Source organism: Oreochromis aureus, linkage group 22 (genome assembly GCF_013358895.1).
Source record: "Oreochromis aureus strain Israel breed Guangdong linkage group 22, ZZ_aureus, whole genome shotgun sequence".
Taxonomy (NCBI): Eukaryota; Metazoa; Chordata; class Actinopteri; order Cichliformes; family Cichlidae; genus Oreochromis; species Oreochromis aureus.
In genome coordinates, this window is record NC_052962.1 from 20,544,611 (window position 1) to 20,568,954 (window position 24,344).

At 41.8% G+C, this 24,344-nt stretch overlaps 1 protein-coding gene across 1 annotated transcript in view; it reads left to right on the forward strand.

Annotated features, from left to right (window-relative positions):
• The window catches only part of pard6gb (par-6 family cell polarity regulator gamma b), a 38,041-nt gene extending 13,901 nt beyond the window's left edge, over positions 1-24,140 (forward strand). The window contains exon 3 of the mRNA XM_031742398.2: positions 22,537-24,140. Within this exon, the coding sequence (XP_031598258.1) occupies positions 22,537-23,603 (1,067 nt within the window). The 3' untranslated portion in view covers positions 23,604-24,140. The remainder of the gene's footprint in view (positions 1-22,536) is intronic.
• Positions 24,141-24,344: the final 204 nt, after the last annotated feature.

Consider the following 24,344-nt stretch of genomic DNA (forward strand, 5'->3'; position numbering starts at 1 on the left):
GCAGTACGGGATTACAACAATAGAAGAACAAAGAAAATACAGTTATCACTTGATAGCCTTTTCTTCTCTCGTAAACCACCTGCCTAGTCTTGTGTGGGATCCCCCTCACTGAGCCAAAACGGCTCTACCTCATCGAGGCATAGACGCGGGTCATCGTGGGTCCTGCTGTGGTGTCTGGCACTGGGATTATCCTGGTCCTGTGTGGTGCCAGGGACATGATGGAGCTGTGGAGTGCGCTTATTTCGGTGCGATTGGTAGAGTTTGGCCATCGAGTCATCACTTTGGTCTCATTCTTGTATTTGTTGAGTCGTTTTTGCAGTTTGCACGAGGCATTGTCCTTCTGGGAAGGCTAGTCTTTCTGTAGTATGGTGTGATTGGTCCTATTTGTTGGGCCTCATCTGCGTATATTTTCTGAAATGAGGTTCTCAATTGCATCCCAAAAGTATAAATTTGTTCCAAACCAGTTACTGTAAAGATTCCACCATGCGGGTCTTTATAGTAGCTTTTCTACATTTTTAGAGCCCCTTCCTTTTGCAGTGATCCTTACAGCCTCTCTGTGCTGCTGTTTTGGTCAACTGCAGAGATCCTGTCAGCACATCTGGCCACTCTCACACCATGGCCAAAGGGCTTCTGAGAACACGTGCATGCACGTGTGTACTTTTGTCCACATGTCCCCGTTCACAGCCTTTGATCCATGTGGGCAAGAGAGAGAGTCACCTCAGTAATTGGCATTGGCTGTGTTTTCCAGGACGCCTCTCTAAGCTGATTTAGTCCTAAAGACACCAGATTAGAGTAGATGTTTTGATTAGTGTAGATAATTCAACATTTATTCCTGCCAGTGCAGCTTTTTTTTTTTTTTTTTCCTTTTTTTTTTTTTTTTTTTCCAGTTTCATCTTCTGTGCTCAGTTGCATTTCAAATGCCGCTCGGTGGATTAATAACTCGCATTCCAGTGAACTGCCTCGATGGCCCGAAACCATCCTTTTCCTCATTCCAGCGCATCTATTTTGGTCGTGCAAAGGCACTGCCTCATTGCTCGGCCTTTAGTGTGCTTTTGTGACTCCATTTGTCGTGTCATTAAGAATGACTTTCAGTATCATCTATTGTGCTGGAGCCTCAAGTACCTCGTCCCTTTGTGTTTGGCACCACAGCGCAGCCCCTGGCTCTGCGATGAAGGTTCAGTGGAAGGGGCTGCTGTGAAATAACAACCCGACACACTGCATATGGCTCTAAAGAGGAAAGAGTGGCTGTCATTTAATCTGTTTTTTCTTTCTTCCCTTGTCTTGTTCTTTGTTACAATTCTCCTCTCTTTTGCTTTCTCTTTTCCTGAGAACAGATGTAAAAGTGCGGTTTCTGCACGGATGGCAGCAAAACTATAGTATCTGATCATCTCGGTATGTGTTCAAGTATTTTACTTAAGGTAGCTCCAGCCAGTCCTCATTCTTTTCACGTTAGCGCTTAACCATGACTCAGTCGTCAAGGGCAAAGAGGAGAGAAAACCACAGCAGACAGTGGGGAGTCGCCCTGACAGTAAGACAGACAAACAGGCAGGAAAGGGGGAAGGAAGGAGAGACAGCCGGGCAGGTTGAGTCCACCTCTATCCTGTGGTCTGGCTCTTATCCTCTTCTTCCAATCTGAGCCAACAGAAATTAGCAATTTTTAGGAAAAGGAGAAAAAGAATCCAAGTTTTTAGGTTTAATTTCAACAACAGTACAGGACAAAAAGACTTTTTATTAGTGCTTTTTGAAAGCTTTAAACAGATACTTTGATGTCACATCTGTGTGACATTCAGAGGGCAGCAGCATGGGAAAAGGTTTCATGGATCAGTCACTATCAGAAATATGAAGCCTTGCCTCTACTGGGGGGGTGCTGTGCCATAAAACCGTGTGTAGTTCTTCTGTATATGTGGGCGACACAATAAAACCTGTGTGTGGCCTTTTTCTGTGTCTTCACACAATGCCAGCTATAGTTAAAGTGTGATTAAGATCCCTGCTTCCTGCCAGGAGCAGGACAGAGCGACAATAGCCATGTCTGATGGGGTGGACAACAGAGCCACGGCAAACCAGCTTGCATGACGCTGTAAATCGTGTCAGCTGGCAGGAAAAAAGAGATGGACGTGCTCATGAGAATGCACTAAAGCGACAGCACAACAATGTTAACCATGCAGCCAGTCAGGAAGTGCATCATTTTATGATGACTGCACCAGAGGCCGGGCTTGTGCTTGACCCGTAACAAAAGCACTTCTTACTGTCGAATGCATACTTTCCTACGTGATCGACAGTCACCACGCAGCGCTTCGCTGTGTTCTCAAGACCTGGGAGGGAAAGTCCTGCTTTTTTTAATGAAACTTTCAAGGGTTGTTGCATTTGTCAAAGCTGTATTCGTGTTTGTGTTTGCTAAGTCTCTGTTTTCATTTTGGTTTACGACCTCACTTTGAACTGCGCCCCCGCTCTCCCGCGATGAAGTTTCCAGACATTGTGGGAGAGCGTCTGTGTCAGGGCACCCATCCCGAACATCTGCTTGCCACTTACGACGGGCATTTTAATTGATTTTTATTTTTGCCTTTGAAAAGTCTGGAGTCAGCATTGCTCCTTTTGTCAAATTGTCCGAAGAGTAAAAGTAAAATCGATCAGATGTTTTAGTCTCTCTGACAGGCACGTTTCCTCGAGGACACAGCTGATTTGCAGTTCTTCATATGGGTGAAAATGAACTCCATACACAGCTGGTCTCAATTTAAAAATCCCATCACACCTCGACAGAGTGTCTGTTATGACTACTCCTCCTTTGTTTTTGTTTTTTTTGTTTTTTGGGGGGGTTTTTTTAAACTCAGGGCCTCTGAAATTGAATTCATCCTGCGTGCACATAAACCTCTAGAGAGCCGGGCTCTGGAAATGTGATGGATGTCATGAACATAGCCGGTCCTTCGGAGACAAACAAACAACTTCCTAAGTCACTACCAGCGGCATGAACCTTCAAAGAGCATAAACGAGCCTGTCCTTTCCCCTGGTTTATGGCCGGGAAGTGGAATGAGATCCTGTCACATGTGTGACTTTGAATATCCCAACAGTTTGTGGGTTTCTGTTCTCCGTTTATGTGTTTGTTTGGAAGCTGTTTTAAGAATCATTTCTACAGCTTTGTTTTTGTGCTTTCAGCTTGACTCTTATATAAATTCTTTCAGGCAATCATGACTCATGTCATCCAAACAGATAGTATCTTGGTCTTTTATGGGGGGAGGGGAGCATATGGAAAAATACACTATGATACTACACTCGACTGAGTAAAAGTACTACATTTTATTTTATTTTCTGCTCCCCGCTGCCGCTAGTTGCCCTGTGCATTTGTTTTCATTCAACACCTTACAGAAGTGACGATGCATGGTCTGGCTCTGATACCGAAATTTAGCACAGATTGATTTTTGTGTGACTCTGTATTCAGAAATAACAACGTAATTCAGTCGGTACCCTAAAACGTGCTGCTTTCGGTACCCTACGTAATGATCTGTTTGGCGTTGACTAAGCAGACAGAGATGAGTGATGGCAAATTTCACATTTAATACCAACAAATTGGGAGCAAAGGAAGTGTGTGTTTGGCAAGCATTCATAACCAGTTTACAGTTGTCAACATGTCTGTCACAGTTGGCAAAGTAGCTTTAACTTGTGTGTCCCTACACATGCACGTACTCGTTTGCCTTCCTTGACATTGTTTCCTTTTTTCCCCTCCATTCCTGATGGCTACACCTGGTTGAAGGGAGGTTCAGGTGTGCCATACAGACAGATTGTATATGTGGGTTTGAGTTTGATCTCTGAGCAGGATGGCAAACATCTGTAGTCCCCAAGATGTCAAACTAGTCCCTCTATAACAGTTACATCCGTCAGCCTTATCTCCAGCAATGAATCAGACCTAAATGATGGATGATGATGAGTTCCTTCAGCCAGGACACAGACAGACCGAGAGTGGTCAAATACAAGAATGCAGTGGAAAATTTCCAGGCAAAGTTTGGACCGAACCGTGAGGGAAGAGGGTGAAGATTTGGGGTTAGAGAGAGCGGGGAATATGGCCGCTGGGTGGGTGTTAGTGGGTTTTCAAGGGAGGAGTCGCTGGTTTGGTGCAGAGACAGCTCGCTGCAGTTCCTCCTTAATTACAGCTCTGCTGAAGGACAAGGCCAGGCATGCTCTGAGTGTGCTGCTGTGTATGTGTGCAGCAGTGGAAAACGCACACTCATTCACACATGTGAATGTTATGAACACAGCTGCAAGCTTGAGCAAAGGATTTGTGTCCTTTTTGAGGAAATCCCATCATCAAAGCGTGCAAGATGGCTCTAAGTGTATGCGGCAGTCTGCAGTGCAATTATCAGCTCAAAACCCTGGACTTGGCTTCAGTGTAGTTTATATTTGTTCGGTTTTCTCCACCTGGTGAAAAGCTTTTGGATTCATTTCAAATTTGAACTTTAAAGTTAAAGCTACTGCGCATTTCGAGGCTTCGTGACATCTTGAGCTATGAGAAGTGTTTGCTAGCTAGCACAACATCAACCTAGTTTAGCCTCTGCAAAGAGTTATTTTGGGAGTCCATAATTACAAAGGGAGGGACTGACTATGCTTCTCGAGAGCTCAGCCACAGAAACGCACTCCCCACGGGCAGAGCCACTCAGCTAACTCTAAGTTAGCCGTGTCCTGGCTACAGAAACGGTTCTGTGGTGACCCGTAGTAGCATGGCTAACATGAATGTGATAAACAAGTAGATTGCACTTAACACTTCGATTTAAAATTTATAGGTATCTTGCAGATGCACTAAACATGCAGACTCACTCTTTCAGATCAAACTGGGGAGCAAAGAAACTTTATTTTCCCTATTTGATGACCCTGGTGTGGTCCCCGAGGCCAAAGTCATACAGCGCTAAATCCACCAAACTTTAAAGCCTATGCAAACATATGGGAGGACTGTAGGGTGCCTGTTTATTATTTTTGTAGGTTTCTGGTGTTTGGTTACTGAACCTCACTAGCAGTGGTGTCAGTAAATGTGAGGCTAGCAGAGCATGCACACACTTAACACACACACAGTCACCAGTGTGTCTTATGCACACTGTAAAGATCAAGCCTGTAGTCATGTTTGTGTCACAGCACATTTCATACATGTGTAGTTTCGTTTTGTTTTTCCACTCTACGCTTAAAGTGGTTGGAGCTGGTTCCGCTGAGAGGGAGTGCAGTGTTTCTTTAGGGTTGTGTACTTTTCTTGTATTCCCATGTGGCCAAGCCACACTGATGAATTAAGAGGCCATTTCGTTGTTTGTTTTAAGTGGAAAGCGGGGGGGGCTGGATTTCTGAGTTTGAACTTTTTTGATTGTCCCTGGTGAGGAAAACACTCCTGTTTGTTGTTTAGCCCCAACAGATTCCATAATTGATATTTTTTGTATAATTTATTTTTGTTATATCATATATTACTTATATTTTACTCACATCTGGTTGTTAAAGGGGTATGTGAGTGTGTGTGATTTTTAGGTAGCTAAAATACAGTACATTGTCTTATATAGGTCATGAGGCTATAACAATGAGACAAGCTGTCATGCCCCTGCGACTCTGGCTGTTATTCAGCCATAACATTCAAAGTCACGATTTGATTGGCTACAATTGTGCTTGAAGCCTTTTATGATTGGCCATCACAAATCACCAGAGCCTGACAGTGGCCCCTGCAACATGCATCAAGTAAACCCCAATTAACCTCTAATCAAGGTGTCTTAGCTAAGGCCTGTCCATGATTTAGCAGAGGGAGCTTTAGCAGTATTTAAGTTGTAGTGGATACAACACTTTCTTTTTTTTTCTTTTTTTAGCAGCTGTGTATTTGTCACACAGGATGTGAGAGGTTCTCAAATGGCATTTGTGCATCTTTTAATATAATCTTGCAAAGACCAAACTTGAAGTCTCATAAACATGGTTTACTTTTTGAGCCCATTCGGGGATGCAGTCAGCACCGAAACACCAATAAATTCCCACAAAGGTTTTAGGAAAAAGCCCTCCTCTTCATCTGATCTTATGAGCAGAACAAAAACACACACCGTGAGAAGACACTGCCCCCTTCTCCCAACCACCATCCCCCGTTCTCTAAACATGTGGGCCACGAGTCGGTGGTTGAATCAGGCCAACTCAGCAGTTCAGGACGGGAGAGGAAGGAAAAGAATGGAGGAGGGGAGGAATGAGCCCTGACTCTTGTCCTGGTACGAATTGTGTCCTAGAGACTCCCAGAAACAATGGTTACTGACAGCTCATGTGGAAATACTCCCACAGACAGTTTTGACATGGTGTGTGTGAGAGAGAGGGAAGAGAGGAGAGGCGAGTACTGACTCTTTTAGCTGTAGCTAGCTGTGAGATGAAGTAAACCGCAAATGAAATCAGTGAAGCAAAGCAGGGGCAGGAAAAACCAAGGATATGTGTCACCGTGCACAGGAAGTTTTCTGTTATGCTGTGTGGTTGTGTAAGAGTTGATGTTTCAGGTGCTATCTTTCAGGAAGATGGAAGCGGGGGGCCTGTCCAAGCTTGCAGAGGATTTTTCCAATCACACTCCATAGCAATGGTGGTGGTGGTGGGGGGGCACTCAGTTGGAGGCTGATTGACCCCTTTTTCATGACTCACTAGAGCTCAATGAGTTTGCTCGCATTAAGGGAATGGTTGAGTACGTAGCAGTGCAAATCTCACGCTGAGGCTTAAGACTGGAGCCGTCCGGCTGCATCGAATGTGGACAAGTAGTCCAAGTTCTGCTTCAGCTATCGGTTAATTTTAGACAAAATAAGCACAGTTGACCCGACGTGATTGCTGCATACTCGTCTGCTTGGATAAGAATGAAAAGCGCGGGAGATGAACGTCTCCAGAGGCAACTTCAAAACAAAGGCTCCCTTTTCCTGTGAGTTGATGTAAGAGCCTCTCAGCACGAAGTCTTATTTGAAGAGAGGCAGAATCGCCCTTCCTCGGTTTCTCTTTGTGTGTTTCCCCTGAGCTGTCCGTTTACAGAAACAAAACTGGTGCGCAGGCAAAACGACGACTTGTCCTCAGCTGTTTACACAAGAGCTGTTATCAATTTTTCACATGCCTGTTTGTGCACTTACTTCCTTACCTGCCCGCCTTAATCGTCACAACCTCCGGTGTGTCCTGGCCCGTCTGCAGAATGTTTGTGTATCTGCATGTGAGCTCCAGAGAGACCATAATCCTCCTAGTCTGCCTGTCGTCTGTCACCTGCAGCTGATAAAAGATTAGGTTTAAAAGGTTGGGAAGGGTGAAGCAGAAGGTCATGAAAACGGCAGAAGAGGTCTTCAAGAGTTCATTTGTGGTGTTTGAGATCACACAGATTGTATCATGAAGTATTTGAAGTAGCCTCTGTTAAACTAAAATGGTTATAGGTTCCAAGCTATCTGTTTATTATTTTAGCTGCCGAGTGCTAATAGGTTGATTATATGGATAAAATTGGAAAATTTGGACTCATTTATACTGCTGTTTTAGTTGATGGTCATGGTGCTGCATTTGTCCATGCATTTGAAGGAAGTTGGCTTCCAGAGACTGCATTTGGATCAGGACGTCTATATGTGTTAATACTTGATGCCAAAATTCTGACAGCACAGTAGTACTTGTTCTGTTTTGGTACATTAGCCAGTGTAGTGGTACGTTGGAGATTTCAGTTTCAAAATCTGACTTAATGCTCCTTCAACTCAGATTTCCAACTCAGAGAATCTGAGCAGTCTTACCAACTCAGAATTAACATCCAAGATGGCAGCAGTGAGTGTAATGGGTAAAAAAAAATAGTAAAACTTCTAATCTGTGCTGCCACTGCTGTGGTTAAAGAAGCCATGCACAAAGCACTAAGCAGGCTCTGTTTATGGAAAAAGCACAGGGGAAGACTACAAGTAACTAGTGCAGCTTAGGGCAGTATGACCTCTAATCAGAATGACGATTAATTTAACGTCCTCGATTGCGGTTAAGGAACGATTTATTTTAATTTTTACAAAAGGTGCCATCGTGCTTTTCAGACCAAGGGAGTAAATGCCTCCAAATTTGCAAACCACATAAAAGACCATCATCCAGATCGGTCATTCTATCATCATCCAAACTGTTATCATCCTCATGTTATTCCAAAATAACATGATTTAGTTTGAAATTGCTAGAAAAGCCATGTATATTTTTTTTTTTTTTTTTCTTTCCATAGGCTAAAATGTTTGCAGTAGGTAAACAAGTATAAATGCTCAAGCTAATGTAATGCAACTAGCATCATACCTTGTGGGGAGATTGGTAGACTACTTGAAGCCATACTAATGTTAACATTTGAATAAACAGTCTACCATCATCAATATCTGCTTATGTCAGGTCTACTGCTACCAAGTGCTACATTTCTGCTATCATGGATTTACTTATTTGGATTCTAATTCCATTTTTGGATCAGGCCTGCCACTTTGGACCAGGGATGATCTCTAATCAGTAGTACTGATACATGGTTGAAGGGCACAGTGTAATGTTCCTGTGTTTGTTCATTATAGAGAATGATGCATCCAACTGAACAGCAGCCACTGTTTTCTGTTTACGCGTTTTAGTTTTTATTATTCTTATAATAAAAACTAAAACCTTTATTTTTTTTTTCTGGCAATTCATTCGACTTGTTTGCTCCTCTTAAACTTCATGATTAATGCTTTCAGCATAAACCATGAAACCATCTCAACAAGCTGCTGCAAATGGACCGTGTTCCCTTTTTCTCACTCCTGAAATGAGCGCACATGAATAATATGCGCACAGGACTCGTAAACATTGTTCTCTCCATTAAACAATGTGAAGCTAATCCAGAGTCCCAATCTTTTCAGCCTGGGGCTCATTAAATATTATTTGATGGTTGAAGAGGCTGAAGACCGGTAAGCTCGTGTTCGAGGGTGGGAGTGGGATCAAAAGGTTAGACTGCAGCTATTTTCTTCGCCCTATGTCTTCCGAGTATTACTTAAGAATGTCTTTTTGTATTGTCTTGAAGAGAGACGCACAAAGATGGCCCTATTAAGAAACCATATCTTCTGTTTCCTCATAGTTTGAAAGCTTTTGGAGGCATTCCTCTTAAAAGTCTTTCCTTTCCTTCCAAACACACCCACTTAATCACTCACATGTCTCATACTAACAGAAGTCCAGACAGATGGCATGTACTAAAGTCCAGGTCTGCTGCTGTGACCCGGACGCTGCCAGAATCTATTTCCCCGCATCCGTTCTTTGCCAGAATGCCTGTAAAATATATTATTTGTTGTATGGTTATGAGACGTGCGAGCGATCATGCGCCGGCACTGAGTGTCGGGCGTCATTGTTGTCTTTTTAAATAAAAGCAGTCCATACCTGGATTTTGTCTCAGTGCATCTTTGTGACGTAAAGAGTGCAAGATGTACATGAACTTTGGTGATGTATGTGGGTATTTATATCTTCATGTGGTTAGTAAGCAGTGAAAGTAGAGCGTTTACCTGCGGCCATATGGCAGCAGAAGCTTTTGGGAGCTTAAATCAACAGCATGTGTTTTTTGGGGTTGGAAGCATGCATATGGTCAGCAGAGAGGCAGCAGGATTAAAAGCAGAAGCAGTAGTTGGTTATGTTCAAGAGAGAGATGAAGGGAAAGAAACTTGATGAATCCCACCGCCACCCCACCACCCACCCCCGAAGGCATTTTGTAAGTGGGAACACTTGATGGAGTGTACATTGTTCCTTTTTGAAAAGTTGGAGGAATGCAGGACCTGTCTACTTCCCCGCACTCCTCCCTCTTTGATGTTTCACTCTCCCCTCCTCTGTGCCATGTCAGCCACCACCCCCCCTCCTACACATAAACACAGATTAATCTCTTAAAGTACGCATGCACACACTCCCTTTTCCATTAAATGCACTCCTATTTTTCCCTTAACTTGCATCTTCCCTTCTGACTCGGCCCGACACCCACATACGTAAAGTTTCTGGTGGTTTGTGAGGTCAGAGGGGGCGTGATGGGGGTGGGCGATACCTGCAGCGAATCTCAAACCTGTGACTCTCTCCACACCCCACCACGCAGACGAGCCAAGCCAGAGTGGAGCAGACAAAGCAGCTCCATTTAACTTGTCCCAGATGTGCAGCCCGGCCTCTGTGTGCTGCAGAAACTGTTAGCTGAATGAGTGAAGCCGGTGTGAACGGGGTGCGTGCAGAGTGTGCTACGCAGCGTATGTGTGCACCCAAAATCTGTATTTGGCACAAGCTAAAACTGCTGTTTCCCTGAAGCTAACAGTTTATATTTCTAAACTGACTGTCGCTTGTTTTTAAGTTGTCCCATAATTTTTTTTTATTTTATTTTTTTTAACATCTACCTGAAGCATGCAGAGAATATGAATGCAGACTAAACAAGGGATTGTAGGTCTTTGAAGTGTTAAGCAATCTCCATGACAGTTGAGGCTCTAAGCTGTGGTTTGCTACCATCTTTGTGGAATTAGTAGGTTGAAGGAGTTTACATTGAAGTGTATTTATGTTTGGATATATCCGTATCCTCTCTGTCACTTGTGGATGAACTTGTTTGAGTGAAAGTAGGACTACAAAAATGAAGAAATGCTTCACTGTCAAATTGCCTGTATGTAAAAATCTCACTGTGCTTTTTACGCACAATGTTAAACAGTTTAGCTAATAATTAAGTGACTAGTTGCAACTGCAGTTAGCTTTGATGTGTTAAATTCCACCCAACCTGTAATCCATTTTCTTCTGCTGATCCATTTTGGGGTCACAGTGGGCTGGAGCTTGTCCCAGATGTCATAGGGCAAGAGGCACCTTGGACACGTCACTTGTCTGTCACGGGGACAACATAAAGACACCCATTCATGCTCTAGCTTCTTTTTCACCCCTTTTATCTGTTGCAACAATGCCATTTATCTTCTATCTCCACACTCTTATTTTGAAAGTTTCCCTAGGTAACAACCAGCTACCTTTATGGCCTTCCTGTCTCATGTTTCTTTACCCGTTGCCGTGACCGACTTCGATGCCACTGTCTTGGATTGCATTTGGTGACTGTAGTCTTCATTCTGCTGTGGACATCTGAAGGTTCATGTGGGAGAATGTAGTACCACTGCTGCTAACTGCCATCTGAGACGGTGGAGCTGGTCGAACCACAAGGCTCAAGGCTCAGTGAAAACTCTGATTTAGCTGCTTATTGCTCTAATATCCAAATGTTACAGTGTGAGTCCGCTTATAGATCCCCCTCCCCTTTACCGCTGTGAATATAATCACATTCTGTGGGAAACACTGAATATCATGGAAATACGGTAAACCGTACTATGGTCTGTGCATGCACAAAATCACAGAAACTTCCAGTTAGCTCCTACCCTAACCCTCAGTGCAGCTGTCTGTTATAACCACGCACGTTTATCGAGCTTCTCCAAATTTCCACTCGGGCTCTGCCTCATCCACCCCTGCAAGAATGTGAAATATGTTTGCATGTTTAAAAATGTTCTTTATTCTGTCTGGATTCCTTTTCCATGTTAGTGTTAGTTGGAAAAATCTTGGCAGTAGTCAGCTCCTAAACACAAAGAGGGACTTCTCAGCCATCTCCAAAAGGGAGGCCTGGACACGTCCAAGAAGACTGATTGTTTTGGTTCCTCCATTTGATACTGAGACAAAGATGAAAAACTAACCTCTCATTTAAAAGATACTGCACGTTGCTTTTTGAGTTTTTCTTGCCTTTTTTTTTAATTATTTTTTTTTAACATGGGAAAAAGACGTAGAAATTTGCTGCTCAGCTCATTCTGCTGTATTTGGAAGCGTTGTGTGAAACCACAACGGATAGTCATGAAAACCAGCTATTTGCGATCCCACGCACAAGGAGAAAGCAACACAGAGTGCTCTGCATTTTATTAAATCTCGTCTTTTCTAATGCAAACGGGACAAAAAAATGCAAATGTGGGTAAATGTTTTCAGTAGGACACACAGGCTTCACTGTCCTGCATTGTACTGAGCTGTCTGGTTTTGTCCTGCGAGGCTCTGCTCTGTCATGTGAGGTTTCATCCTTTCCTGCATCACGCCATGTTCCTGGTGGTTTTGAAAATGAGGAGCTCCCAGCTGTATGTCTGTGTGTGTCTGTCTGTGGGGCTCAGGAATGGAGCCCACTGCCACAGCATCCAGTGACCTAATGCAAAAGGCAGCAGGGTCGAGCCCTATTCACTATTCTCTCTACATGCCTCGTCTCTCCCTCTCTCCAGTGATTAGTCTCTGCTGTCACTAAGCACTTTGTCACGCTTGGACGAAGACCCTGGTGGGGCCTGGAGGGGTTGTTGGGGCACAGGAATGTCACATGCATAGCTGTACTGTAGCCAGACAGACCAGCAGACTGATGCTTATAGGCTGCTGCAGTGAGCTGATAAAATGCTATGTCCTGTGAAAAATCTCCATATCCAACACTTCTGTTTTATGAGCTGGGAAGTGGGAATTTTTTAGCATTATGAGATTAAAAAAAAGTTTTACGTTTTGGTTAATATGCTTATTGGCGTCCTTGCAGAAACTCTGATGAAAAGATTTGAGTCATGCTTATGTCTGTGTAGTAAATAAGAGGCAGCGGCGTGAGAGAGAGCCAAATGCTGCCGACCAGAAATGGTGTGATCTTCTCCTGTAACTCCTCACAAGAAAGCATAGCTGTGAAAATATAAAAGTGGTCCGTTTATACCTGCAATAACTGCAGAAACACAAAGTTCAACTATTAATTACCCTTTAGGTTGACATTTTTTTTTATTTATTTTTTTGTTTATTTTTTTTACCAATAGCAGTAGTCTGGGAGGTGTTGGATATGACAGCAAAGAGAAAATCAGTGCTTTACTTAAGTACCAAAACTCCAAATTAGTGCTTTTTGTTTAGATTGGCTCTTGGTTGTTTTTGAAGTTCCTCAGCTTGGCTGTTTGTGTCTTGGTTGTATTTGGGCTCACACCACTGTGGAGACCACTGCTAAAGCTGTTCACCAGCTGTGTGTGCAGATCCCTCGACCCACTCCCACATTATGACGATGCTTTTTACAGTGATAAAACCATAAAGCTTAATATCACTGATTGCATTTAATTCTTCCAAAAAACAGCTTTTAAATGGTGAGGAAATGAAGTTCAGTCAAGACTTGTAGATGGTATAAAACATGGATGTAGCCACCATGATGTCACCCATTGTTTTGAACTCTTAGGGTTTTGCTCTCCACAGTATAGGAAGTTTGGTTAACAAGCTGCATTCAGCTGTCTAGTACTACTACATAGTACAGCCGTATAAATAAATAAAAAAGCTGTAATTGTGCTTCATTTTTGTTGAGTGCAAACTTCTGGGTTGGTCTGTACCACACAGTGAGCCATGTTATTAGTCAGCACGCACATGAAGACATCCAGTCCAGTGACTGAAGAACTGGATGACGCCTAACAGACTTTGGAGTGGCTGCTTTGACAGACACACGTCCCAAACAGTGTTCAGATGGAATTATGAAGTGGGCAAACTATCCATAAAAGCAAAAACTGTTTATCTACAAGGCTGTAAATGTGCTTTTTAACACTGTATTGTTAGTAAGTTTAACACAAGGGTCCATGATTGACTCCCTTTTGCAGTCAGCCTCAAGTGGCACCCAGAGGAACTGCAATTTTTGCTTCATCTTTCAGCTCAAGAGTTTGCCGCTTATCTTTTCATCCACTATAGTTAGTAATTAGCAGTAGTAATTTTATTTCCACCTGGAGCATCGCAACCTCCCTGAAAGAGCAGAACAAAGAAAAACAGATAATATTTATTAGTTCAGATACAGTATAAGGAGGACTGGGGCAGCAGTGGGTTGTAAAGCGGCTTGCAGGTGACCAGTAACTGTAGCCATACTAAGATAGCTTAAGTAGCATGCACGTGAGATTAGCCAGTCAAATGCCTGGTATCAGCTGGCATTGACATTAGCTTATCTGCTATGTTTGATTAGTGTCTTACGCCGTATTTGCAGCAGTGTTTAACTCCTATGTGTACACTCACGTGATGGTACAAGACGCACTAATGACTGACTTTATCAGTTCAGGCTCTGGTTCCAGCAGGTACTTTGTTTTTCTCTGTGGTTGCACTCTTTTCCTGCACAGGTGCAAGCGAAACTTAACTTACTGCTCACACATCTTGAAGGTGACCCCTAACACTTTGTGACAGTGCACTGGACTGATGATGTCACAGAGTGGCTTATACAAGCAAACAAACCCAGGTTCAATTCCCTGCGATTTTATTTTCCTCCGTTAAATCGTGTGTGTGTGTGTGTGTGTGTGTTAGCCATGTTGTATCAAACATGAAAATACCAAAGCTGAGAGAGAGAGAGGGCTTAAAGCACAGCCTCAAAATGGAAGTGCACTCTTGCTGTGGTTCATTTCCATCGACTTTGCCCCTCTGAAGTTGTTTTGAGTCGGTGGGAATGTCAGAAGACCTGCCAGGAACAAGTGTGCAGTGTGGTCCTAATGGCTGGGTCGTAAAACTCTTTAGATTCCTGCTTTTTATGGGAAATGCTGGAAAAGCAGTAGGACTTGAAAACGCCTTCTTTTCACAGCTTTGGTTAACTAGAGTCGGGCTTGAGTGGAACAGAGGCTATTTTTCCAGTTTTTTCCCCTTTGGCTTTGTAAGCTGTGAACAGTATGGGGCATTTAATAGCAGCTGAGAACCAGGCAGAAACTCATTTGCTAACCAGCCTTTCAAGGATTCATTAAAAACTTGGGTAAAACAAACAAACAGAAAAATATGTCAGAAAAGGCGCTCATTAGCCAAAAAAATGATAGTCAGGTTTAAAATAGGCACTTGCTGTGTTTCTTGTCTTGACGTAATGCAGGAGTTCAACCTGATCGGAGATATCGCCGACTACATTAACCACCACATTCTTGGAGTGGCAGGCACACACATCAACAGAGAGCAGAATGTAGCCTCCTTTTCACCTCTGACCTCGAAGCAGTCGGCGCCACATAAGGTGGTGTTCTGGCATCGTGGTGCATTTGGAGCCAGTATTGCTAAATAAAACTCCTTCACATGTTGATTTAAGCATTGCAACACTGAATTCCTCTCAAAGGAATCAGAGCTCCCGTATTACCTTTGCTGATACTTCACACCTCAGCTGTGAAACGTTATTCAAGGGAACATTTTTGTTTGTTTGTTTTTTTTGTTTTCATTTGTTTTTTTTCCATCTCTGTCATCATTCAACCTCACTCCTCTGGTTTGGCTTGGCTTGAGCTCCCTAGTATTTCAGGGCAAAGTAACAGTACAAACAGCTGTTATATGCATGCACACTCGATAGTAAGTGTTCCTAAATTTGACTCCTTTTCTATTCCATACTGTGATCAACATTTAGTCTTCTCACAGGCTTTTAATTATTAAGTCGAACCTGCAAACACTCAGCATTGACCCGGCATTCTTTGATCAGCGGGTTCACATCAGCTTACCCATCATGCTTCATCGTGCTGCAGGGATTAAGTTTGTCAGGAGTTGTTATGTTAACCATCGTGTTATCAGCTGGAACATTCTCACTTTGGGTTTGTGAGTGTCTCCCACACTTGGCAGGGCTATGACACTGATGGTTCATCCTTACTGGGTTCTTTTCCAAGTCATTGACCTTTTTAATAAGATTTAGTTTAGAAACATTTTATTTTTCATGCAAACCTTCAATTAAGAGAGAGTTTTCCTGCTTTATTAAATCCTAAAGAAACACATGTGAGTTTACCAAAAAGGCACACAGTGTCTGTCCTTATGTAGAGGGGTTTTCAACAGGCTGCAGACACTAGGTGTTGAGCTTTTGCCGTGGAAAGGTGCTTTTTAATTTGATTAATCTATTACCCCAGCCCTGCAGACAGACATGAACTGACTAAGTTTTGTGGCCGCTGTTTTGTGTTCTTCTTCTACTCAACATCTCAATTTGATTGGCTACATATCACCCAACTAGCTAGATGTGATCCATCATCAGTTTATCTACTGATTATTTTCTTGAGAAGCAGGTTTTTATAAGGACTTTTTTTTTTTTTTTTTTCCCCTAAATATAAAATGACTTCAGGCTTTCCCATGAAGTGTGTTGCAACTCGCAGCGTTGCCTGTGGCTGTTTGTCATTGTTATTTAATACCTTTCGTTGTGGCTCTCTTGGTTCTCATTCTTTCAGCAAACTATGTGGTGTTACTTAGTGTTTGGTACTTGCCTGCTGAGGTGTATGGAGTTTGAGGCTTTCTTTTTAGAGAGGTAAACAGTCGTCTGCATACATTTTGATTGTGTCACAAGTTGTTTTTGTTGTCGTCATCGTTGTTGTCTTGGTTTTGTTTTTGATTTCCCTCCATCTTATTTATAATAGTATTGGAAATAAAGAAGATAATTTGGGGCAGATTTTATACAGTGACCCTTTTTTAAAATCAGGGTTCGTACGGGTGCTTGAAATCCTGGAAAGTGCTTGAATTTCAGATGTGGTGCTTAAAAGTGCTTGAAAATGTAACTGTATTTCATTCACAATAAATAGCTATCTGATTGAATTGTTTTCTTATCAGATAGAGAAATAAAATGAGTTGCAAAAAGCAAAAGCAAAATTTCCCCGCCTGGGCTGCCTTGCGTCTGTTTCAATATGTGACCCCGCCCCTCCCTCGGACAGTCGGGGATGAGTGCGCTAACATACCTGTAGGTTGCTGTTTTAATGCTTTTAATGTTTTTAATGATGGAAAACAACAATGGCGGAGTTTGCGCTCTCCGGTCGCATGATCGGTGAGTCCTAGTAAATAATTTTCCAGTACGCGTACGTTACACATGCTTTTTTTTTTTTTTTTTTTTTTTTTAAATTATGATTATTATTTTGCTAGCTATCAAACTCGCTGGAGAAATGATTGAAATGCACTGAGAGTGATGCAGTATGGCAGCGCTATTACGGAATATGCTGTGAACTTAGCTAATATTACTTAGCAGTAATATGAGTTAATTTACACAAGTGAAAGCTTTAAACATTAGCCCGATACATAACTAGCTGAATAAAACAGTGGCGTTTACTCCGGGAATAAACGATAAAAACGGCGTTTTTTTATGGAGAGCGCTAGCAAACACGCTTTGCTTGTGAGTGAAAAAAGAAAAAAAACTCTCCTTGCCTATTGGTGGAAAAATGTACCATGTCGACCAATCAAAAAATGATACGGCAACATGTGGTATTTGGTTGTTTGGGAAGAGAGGGAAGAGAGAGCGATAAAGAGAGAGAGAGTTTTGTTACGTGAGAGATTTGTGACATTTATCGTGTTTGGAGTCTCAAGTTAGTGTGTTGTCTTGTGTAGTTAGTGTGTAGTGTAGTCGTTTTGTTTTGTGTGTCAGTTCTACTAGTGAACGTTACAGTTGCTGCAAAAAAGCCACCAAAGGCAGATTGCAGTTTAAACTCTGAGTGACTCACCTGCTGTCAGACCTGCAGGTTTATCCCTGTGCTGTTCTCATCTGTGTTATAGTGGACACAAACTATTTTTTGGAGTTGCATAAATAATTTGTGTGCCTTCTTATTTGATGCAGCACAGCTGATTGTTCTGTAAATAGTTTTGAATGGTTATATAAAAAACGTCTGAGCCTTGGCTGCATTTTTAGGTAAATAGTACTATATAACTTTGTTGTTTGCAAAACTTGTTCATATTTTTTAAAAATGTCCAATTTCTATTTGCATTTCAAGTTATGAAAATGATTCCTTAAACATGCTTGTGGTTTTTACAGTCAAAAATATCACTTTCTACTTGTATTTTAAATTTTGTCTGAATTTAGATAAATTGTGCTGACACATTATGTCAAAATGAGATAATAACAGTTTGGCAAGATAAACAGTTTTTAATGGTGAAATATAGAGGCCAAATCAAAAGTAGTCAAAAAAGGCCAATTATACCCTGGACACCAGAGGGTTAACGGCTAAAAGCAAAGTTGTCACCAAGTACTGTTTATATTTGTGTGTATTGCTGCAGCTTTTTTGCGTATTAATTTGGTGCCTTTGGGTGAAATAATGGTAATATGAGTGATCCATATGGTCACAAAGAATAGCCACTTGTTTCTGTGCTACCAAGGTTCCCCGGCTTTCATTCAAAATGTGTTTATTGCCACCTACACATTAAACTACTTAAACAGTCAGTGCTGTTCTCCATGCCTGTCTGACTTGATGTTATTAGCACAAACACTTTAAAGGTGATCATTTAGGACTTCAGGAATAATACAGACAGCAATGTAGTTAGCAATAAAACAGTTTTATTGGGAAATAACTTAAAAAACAAACAAACATCTGTCTCTTTTTTTTTTTTTTTTTTTTTTTTTTTTTTTTTTTTTTGTCACACAGGAAAGAAGCATCAATATCTAGACTTATTTCTTTATTTTTCGTTTTCTTTTTCAACAGGAGAAGAATATCTCTAACAAGTTGATTTGTTCACATTTGCACATCTTAATTTTTAAGTGAAATGTGCATTTTGAGTTTATACACTAAGTATATAAGGTGACCGTTCCTTTTGCAGTATTTTTGTGTGGTGCGTTTTTCTATGTCCTAACAAAAGGGGAGCTAAGGTGTCTTTTCACATGGTCTTACTGAGGTGATGCAAATTGAAACATACATTCTTTTTTTTTTTTTTTTTTTTTTTTTTTTTTTTTGGCGGGGCGGTGTGGCGGGGGGGTACTGGAAAAGCTTAAAAACGGATCTTGAAAGTGCTTAAAAAGTGCTTGAATTTGACCCTGAAAAAAGCGTACGAACCCTGTAAAATGCAAACACAATCCCAAAGAGCTTAACTAGTCTTTCCTCTTCAGCTCTTTCCCTTTGGATATATCAGCACACCACTGTTGTCTGTTGTAAATATGCAAGTCCCTTAAAGCAAATTACAGAAATATATGCTTCTTTGGGGTTTTGCAGAACAGCTGTGAGCCATTACATACAAACTACAGTCTTTTCAGTCAGGGGAAAAAAAAAAATCTGTTGCCCCATATACCGCCATGATGTGGCGTGGCATTGCTTCAGTCTGAGGTGAGGGTGTGGAAGGAGGGTGTTGCACCGAAAACCTGTAATGACATTCTAGCTGCAATCCCACCCAACATGGTTCCCATCAGACAGACTTTCACTTGTGGTAGAAATTCCCGCGCTGCAGCGAATGCCTCATCTGGATTCAATCAAATCAGCTTCTGCCGCAACATGCACAATAAATTTTAGAATACCAAGCACCAAGTTTGATTATATTCAGACTGTCTCTGCTAAAAAAATGCATTTTTACAAAGCAATTTATTCTTCCTTATCGGGCACTTATGGCACAGCAGCTTGGCTTGAGTTTGTGACGACTTGACAACATTATTTCATGCTGAGCCAGGAGATGTCAGTCTTATAGTTTGCACATTTATCATTTCTATTTTTGCCTTGTTTTTCATTTTGTTTCCCTATGATTTTTATGGTCGACAGCACTGCCGATTTCATGGGAGCTGCTTCCGTTCACCTAACGGCATTAAGACCCTGAGCACACGCTGCGTTTCACAGCAATTATATTCTTTTTCTCTACTTTTCATGTCCATCATACAGACATTATCAGAAAGAGATATGACACTCAAAGTATTCTGAATAGAAATTGTAGACTTCATATTAAAAAGATGGACGCAGCTTTCAGTCTGACAAGTGCAGCCAAGGCAAAAGTGTCTTAAACTATCTTAATCTGTGAGTATTACAGAGTGTTACTGAATAAAACATGATCATTTTGCTCATTTTTGGAATATAAAAAGAGGAAAAAGCAGAGTATGATTGAGGGCAAGCCTAACTTGTGAGTGCAGCATCCTTCAATTTCTCAGTTAGTTTCAACTAAGATGGCATTGTGAGAACTCTGCTCAAGCCTTCACTAACAAATTGTTAACCTGACGATGTTCGATCCATCTTTTTTTTTTTTTTTTTTTTTTTTTAAAAGTTTATTCTTTTAATTAAAAAAAAAAAAATCTCTAAACACCAAAAATTGCAGTTGTCCCACCCTCTGACCCCACAGAGCCAATCAAAACTGATGCATGCACACAGTCGAGGTTCGCGACTTAGCTGCCACCACAGAGCTGGCAGGTATTTTGTTGTTAAGGTTGGGCTGTAGGTAAGTGTATTCAAAACATGACTTAACCCGCCTGGAAAACTTCCCAGATTCGTTGCCAAGATGCATGCCGAGAGGATGGATTTTCGCAAAAATAGAACAATATTGCTTAGTCATCAGTCTGCACACAGAAGAGGAGGTTGTAGAAGAATATACGATGATGATGAGTCGGCACTACATATAGAGGTGTATGGCAGAGGTCCTGAGGCTGGAGCTGGCTCAGAATCTAAATTTATTTCAGTGTTTGAATAAAGGTCCAACAAATACTGTGTGCCGAACCATCAGTGCACAGTCAAACACACGATTTCATTTTTTTAAAAAAGTGTCCCTAACAGTCGGGCAAACATGAGTCATAGTAATGGAAGTGCTGGAGCTGATTCTCCTGTCTGGGGACCTTCGCTTCCTGTCACATCAAGGTTTACTGTGTCCAGATTTCCTGCCTGCCTGAGAAGGGAAGATTAGAGAGCTATCAAGTGGGTTTGTTTTTTTTGTTTTTTTCTCTCCTCTTATTTGCATCTCTTTGTCAGAAACACAACTCAGTGAACATGTTTAATCATGTGTGAGTCAATGTGGAACTGTTAATACACACTCAATCCCTTTTTAAAAAAAAATAAAAAAAAAAAATGGGTTGTTGTTGTTGTTGTTGTTGTTGTTGTTGTTGTTGTTGTTGTTGTTGTTGTTGTTGTTGTTGTTGTTGTTGTTGTTGTTGTTGTTGTTGTTGTTGTTGTTGTTGTTGTTGTTGTTGTTGTTGTTGTTGTTGTTGTTGTTGTTGTTGTTGTTTTTTGTTTAATGCTCAGCAATGATTAGATTTTTAAAATGTCAGTCACTCACTGACAGGGTGATCCAGGCCACTGATTTCCAACCAGGGAAAAAGAGGTGCTTTTTCTATAGAACAATTTAATTAAAAAGCTGAGTGAACCTGAACAAATTTGGCCTGAAAAGTTAATTAAAAGTAATTAATAAATGCAGACAGAACAAAAGGGTAAGGGGTGACTGGTTAAAATTGCTGTTTAAAATGATGTTCAGAGCAGATTTTAAATTACAAATGAAAATTGATCAAAGTTCAATAATGACTGAAATGGCTAAAAGTAATTTCTAGAGACTTTGTGTAGTTAAAACTGTAACTGCTCAAAGCTTTAACATATCTGATACAATCTCTGACAGTTTGACATGATGACAAATGATTAACATTATAAACAATTAGGAGTTAAATAAAAGTCGATTGGAATTGCTTCAGAGTTGGGGGGGGGGGGGTGACGATGTTCCTGTGGGGGGTTGTCAGATTATAAAAAGGCTAGGGAGCACTAATCAAGTCCACCATGAAAGCCTCCATTGTTTCATCGATGGCTCTGAATTTGTGGTTGGAAACATCGAGCATTAACTGAGATTAGCAAACCAATCTTCCCTCAGCTCATTCTTTCCACATCGTGTTGTCTCATTGTCCTTTGAGGTCACTTGTGAACTGAGGTCGTGGAAGACTGTTCACTTTTTAATTAGCTATAAAGAGCACAATGAGTTTTGTTTTTTGTTTTGTTTTTTTTAACATTTGATACTGAGTTGTATGGGTTAGGGTACATGTACCTCATGTGACTTTGTCTCTGCGTGCAGAAATGCAACCCTGTTATTCATGTAGCTGGAGCCTGGTAGCAGAGGGGTGGGTCACAGCTTTCTTCACTGGAATGCTCTGCAAACTCAGCAGTTTATACACACACACACACACACACACACACACACACACACACACACACACACACACACACACACACACACACACACACACACACACACACACACACACACACACACACACACACACACACAGCATCTGAATCTAGTTGACCTGTTCAAGTTTTGCACTTTTGCATAGAAACCTTGTGAGTAAACCTCTGAACACTCCAGTGTTGTTTATAACTTTCCTCTAATAATTAAAATATTGTGTCAAATCTGGAATAAAAGTTGTGTAAATGATCAGCAGGTGTTTCCCAGGACAGTTCGGGTCAGCTACATCTGTGCATCATTTGCACAAAGGTTGCTGAGTTTGTAACAGAGGTTTTGATAGTCTTTTTATCTTTTTTTTTTTTAATGTTTTGTTCCAGATTTATATTTTTGTTCTTTGACTAGTTTTCCATGATTCATGCTTGCAAATAGTTATTTTTCTATGGGGTCTTGGAGCGGCTCTGCCTCTCCTATTAAGCCAAGTTTCTTCTGATTGGCTGCCCCTCATTGACTGAAAGTTCTAGCAGCAGGTGGGTGGGGCTTCTGCACTCACAGGGATTTCTTCTTCCACATGCTAATCTCATTTGAACCTTTTTATTTTTAATGTGAAAAAAAAACACCATTTTGACAGAAAATTCACCCTCCCCTCAACCTCATATTGTTGAAGGTTTAACACTGTGGGCAATGCACATGGAAGAAAAATATTTTAAACTGCTTTGAACTGGTTTTCTTGTCACTAAATCTTTTTCTTTCTCTGTCTCGTCTCTTTCTTTGCAGAAGAGATAGACTATACCAACTTTGCCTCCAACACCATAACACGTAAGAAGAAGCCTGTGGTCGCGCTGCGCAACGACGTCAACCGCAAGCGTCCTCACATCCGCATCGGCATGCCACAGGACTTCCGACCCGTTTCCTCAATCATTGATGTGGACATCCTACCTGAATCTCACCGCCGTGTCCGCCTGTATCGCCACGGTTCAGACAAACCTTTGGGCTTTTACATTCGAGATGGGGTCAGCGTGCGCGTGACTTCTCACGGACTGGAGAAAGTACCTGGCATCTTCATATCTCGGCTGGTGCCTGGAGGTTTGGCGGAGAGCACCGGGCTGCTGGCGGTTAATGACGAGGTGCTGGAGGTGAACGGCATTGAAGTGACTGGGAAATCATTGGATCAGGTAACGGATATGATGATCGCCAACAGCCACAACCTGATTGTTACCGTCAAACCAGTGAATCAGCGCAACAACGTGGTCCGCAGCAGCAGGATCTCCGGCAGCTCGGGCCAGTCGTCCGATAGCAACGGCTCAACCGGTCACATGTATGTAAACACAGGGGGGATGCCACCTTCTGGGGCACATGGTTATCAGGATGACCTGGAGAGTGACGAGGATAATGACGTCGTCATAGAGAAAAACATCAAGAGGCCATCTCAGAGGTCCAATGCTTCGCTGGCATCCAGTGCATCCCGCACACAACACCAGAATCCGACCACCACCTCAGGCTCGGCGGCTCCTCCGAGCCCTCCCACACGACCACTGTCGGTGGTCTCCACTGCTTCCTTCCACTCCCAGCAGAGTCTAAACGGAGGGTCCCACCACCACCACCAACACAGCAGCCTGAGCTACCAGTTCCACAAAGACCTTAACCTTCAGCACAACCCACACCAGCAGTCCCTTCACAGCCATCAACCCCACGCGCAGCTTCATCATACCAGCAACCCAGCCCTCCGCCACAGCAACGGCAGCCTGCACAAAATCCTCAGCTCACTGAAAACTGACCCACGAAACAGTCTCGCACTTCCCAGAGGAGGGGTGGAGGAGGACGGCACTGTCATTACCCTATAATACTTACAAACACAGACACACAAACATCCCGACTGCTCAGAGACTAAACTGGAACAGCTAAATAATGAGCATGTACGTGTTTTGTCAGATACTAACTGTAACTTCTGTCTGGTTTTACAAAACCTTTGATGTTAGGAAGTTGCAAACAGGAAAGAGTATTGTGTACATATTTCTTGTGGGTTTTTTTGTTTGTTTGTTTTTTTTAAAAGTCCTCTTTATCATACATGAGAAAATTTGTATGTTTTGTAATAAGCATCAGAACAAATAACTGTTTTTAGGCGAGTCCACTATCGTAGTTCTGAATGTACCTACAGCCTCATGTCTTTACTTAGTGACCACTTTTTATTAAGACCCTTTTCATTCTTCTTACTGGGACCAACTGGGGTTTGTTTATGTGGATGTTTTAAAGAGTAAATCTATATTTCTTATATTCTGATGAATGCTGTGTAGAGTATTTTTGTTTTTTTTAATAGGTCTTTTATGCTTTATGATCAAATCCTTGTATCTGTTTCAATAAATTATTCTGTCTCACAATTATGCAAACTATAAATGTGATGTTTGCTTCACTACTTGTTCACTTAATGGCTTCTAAATTGAGACAATCATTTCTGCATTTATACAATTATCTTTTTAGCTTGTTAGAGCTTTCAGACTACAACTGGTCACTTTATTAGGCACACCTTATTGCTGTTTTAACTCCTTATTCATGGCACAGATTCACAGAGGTGCTCATTCCTCCAA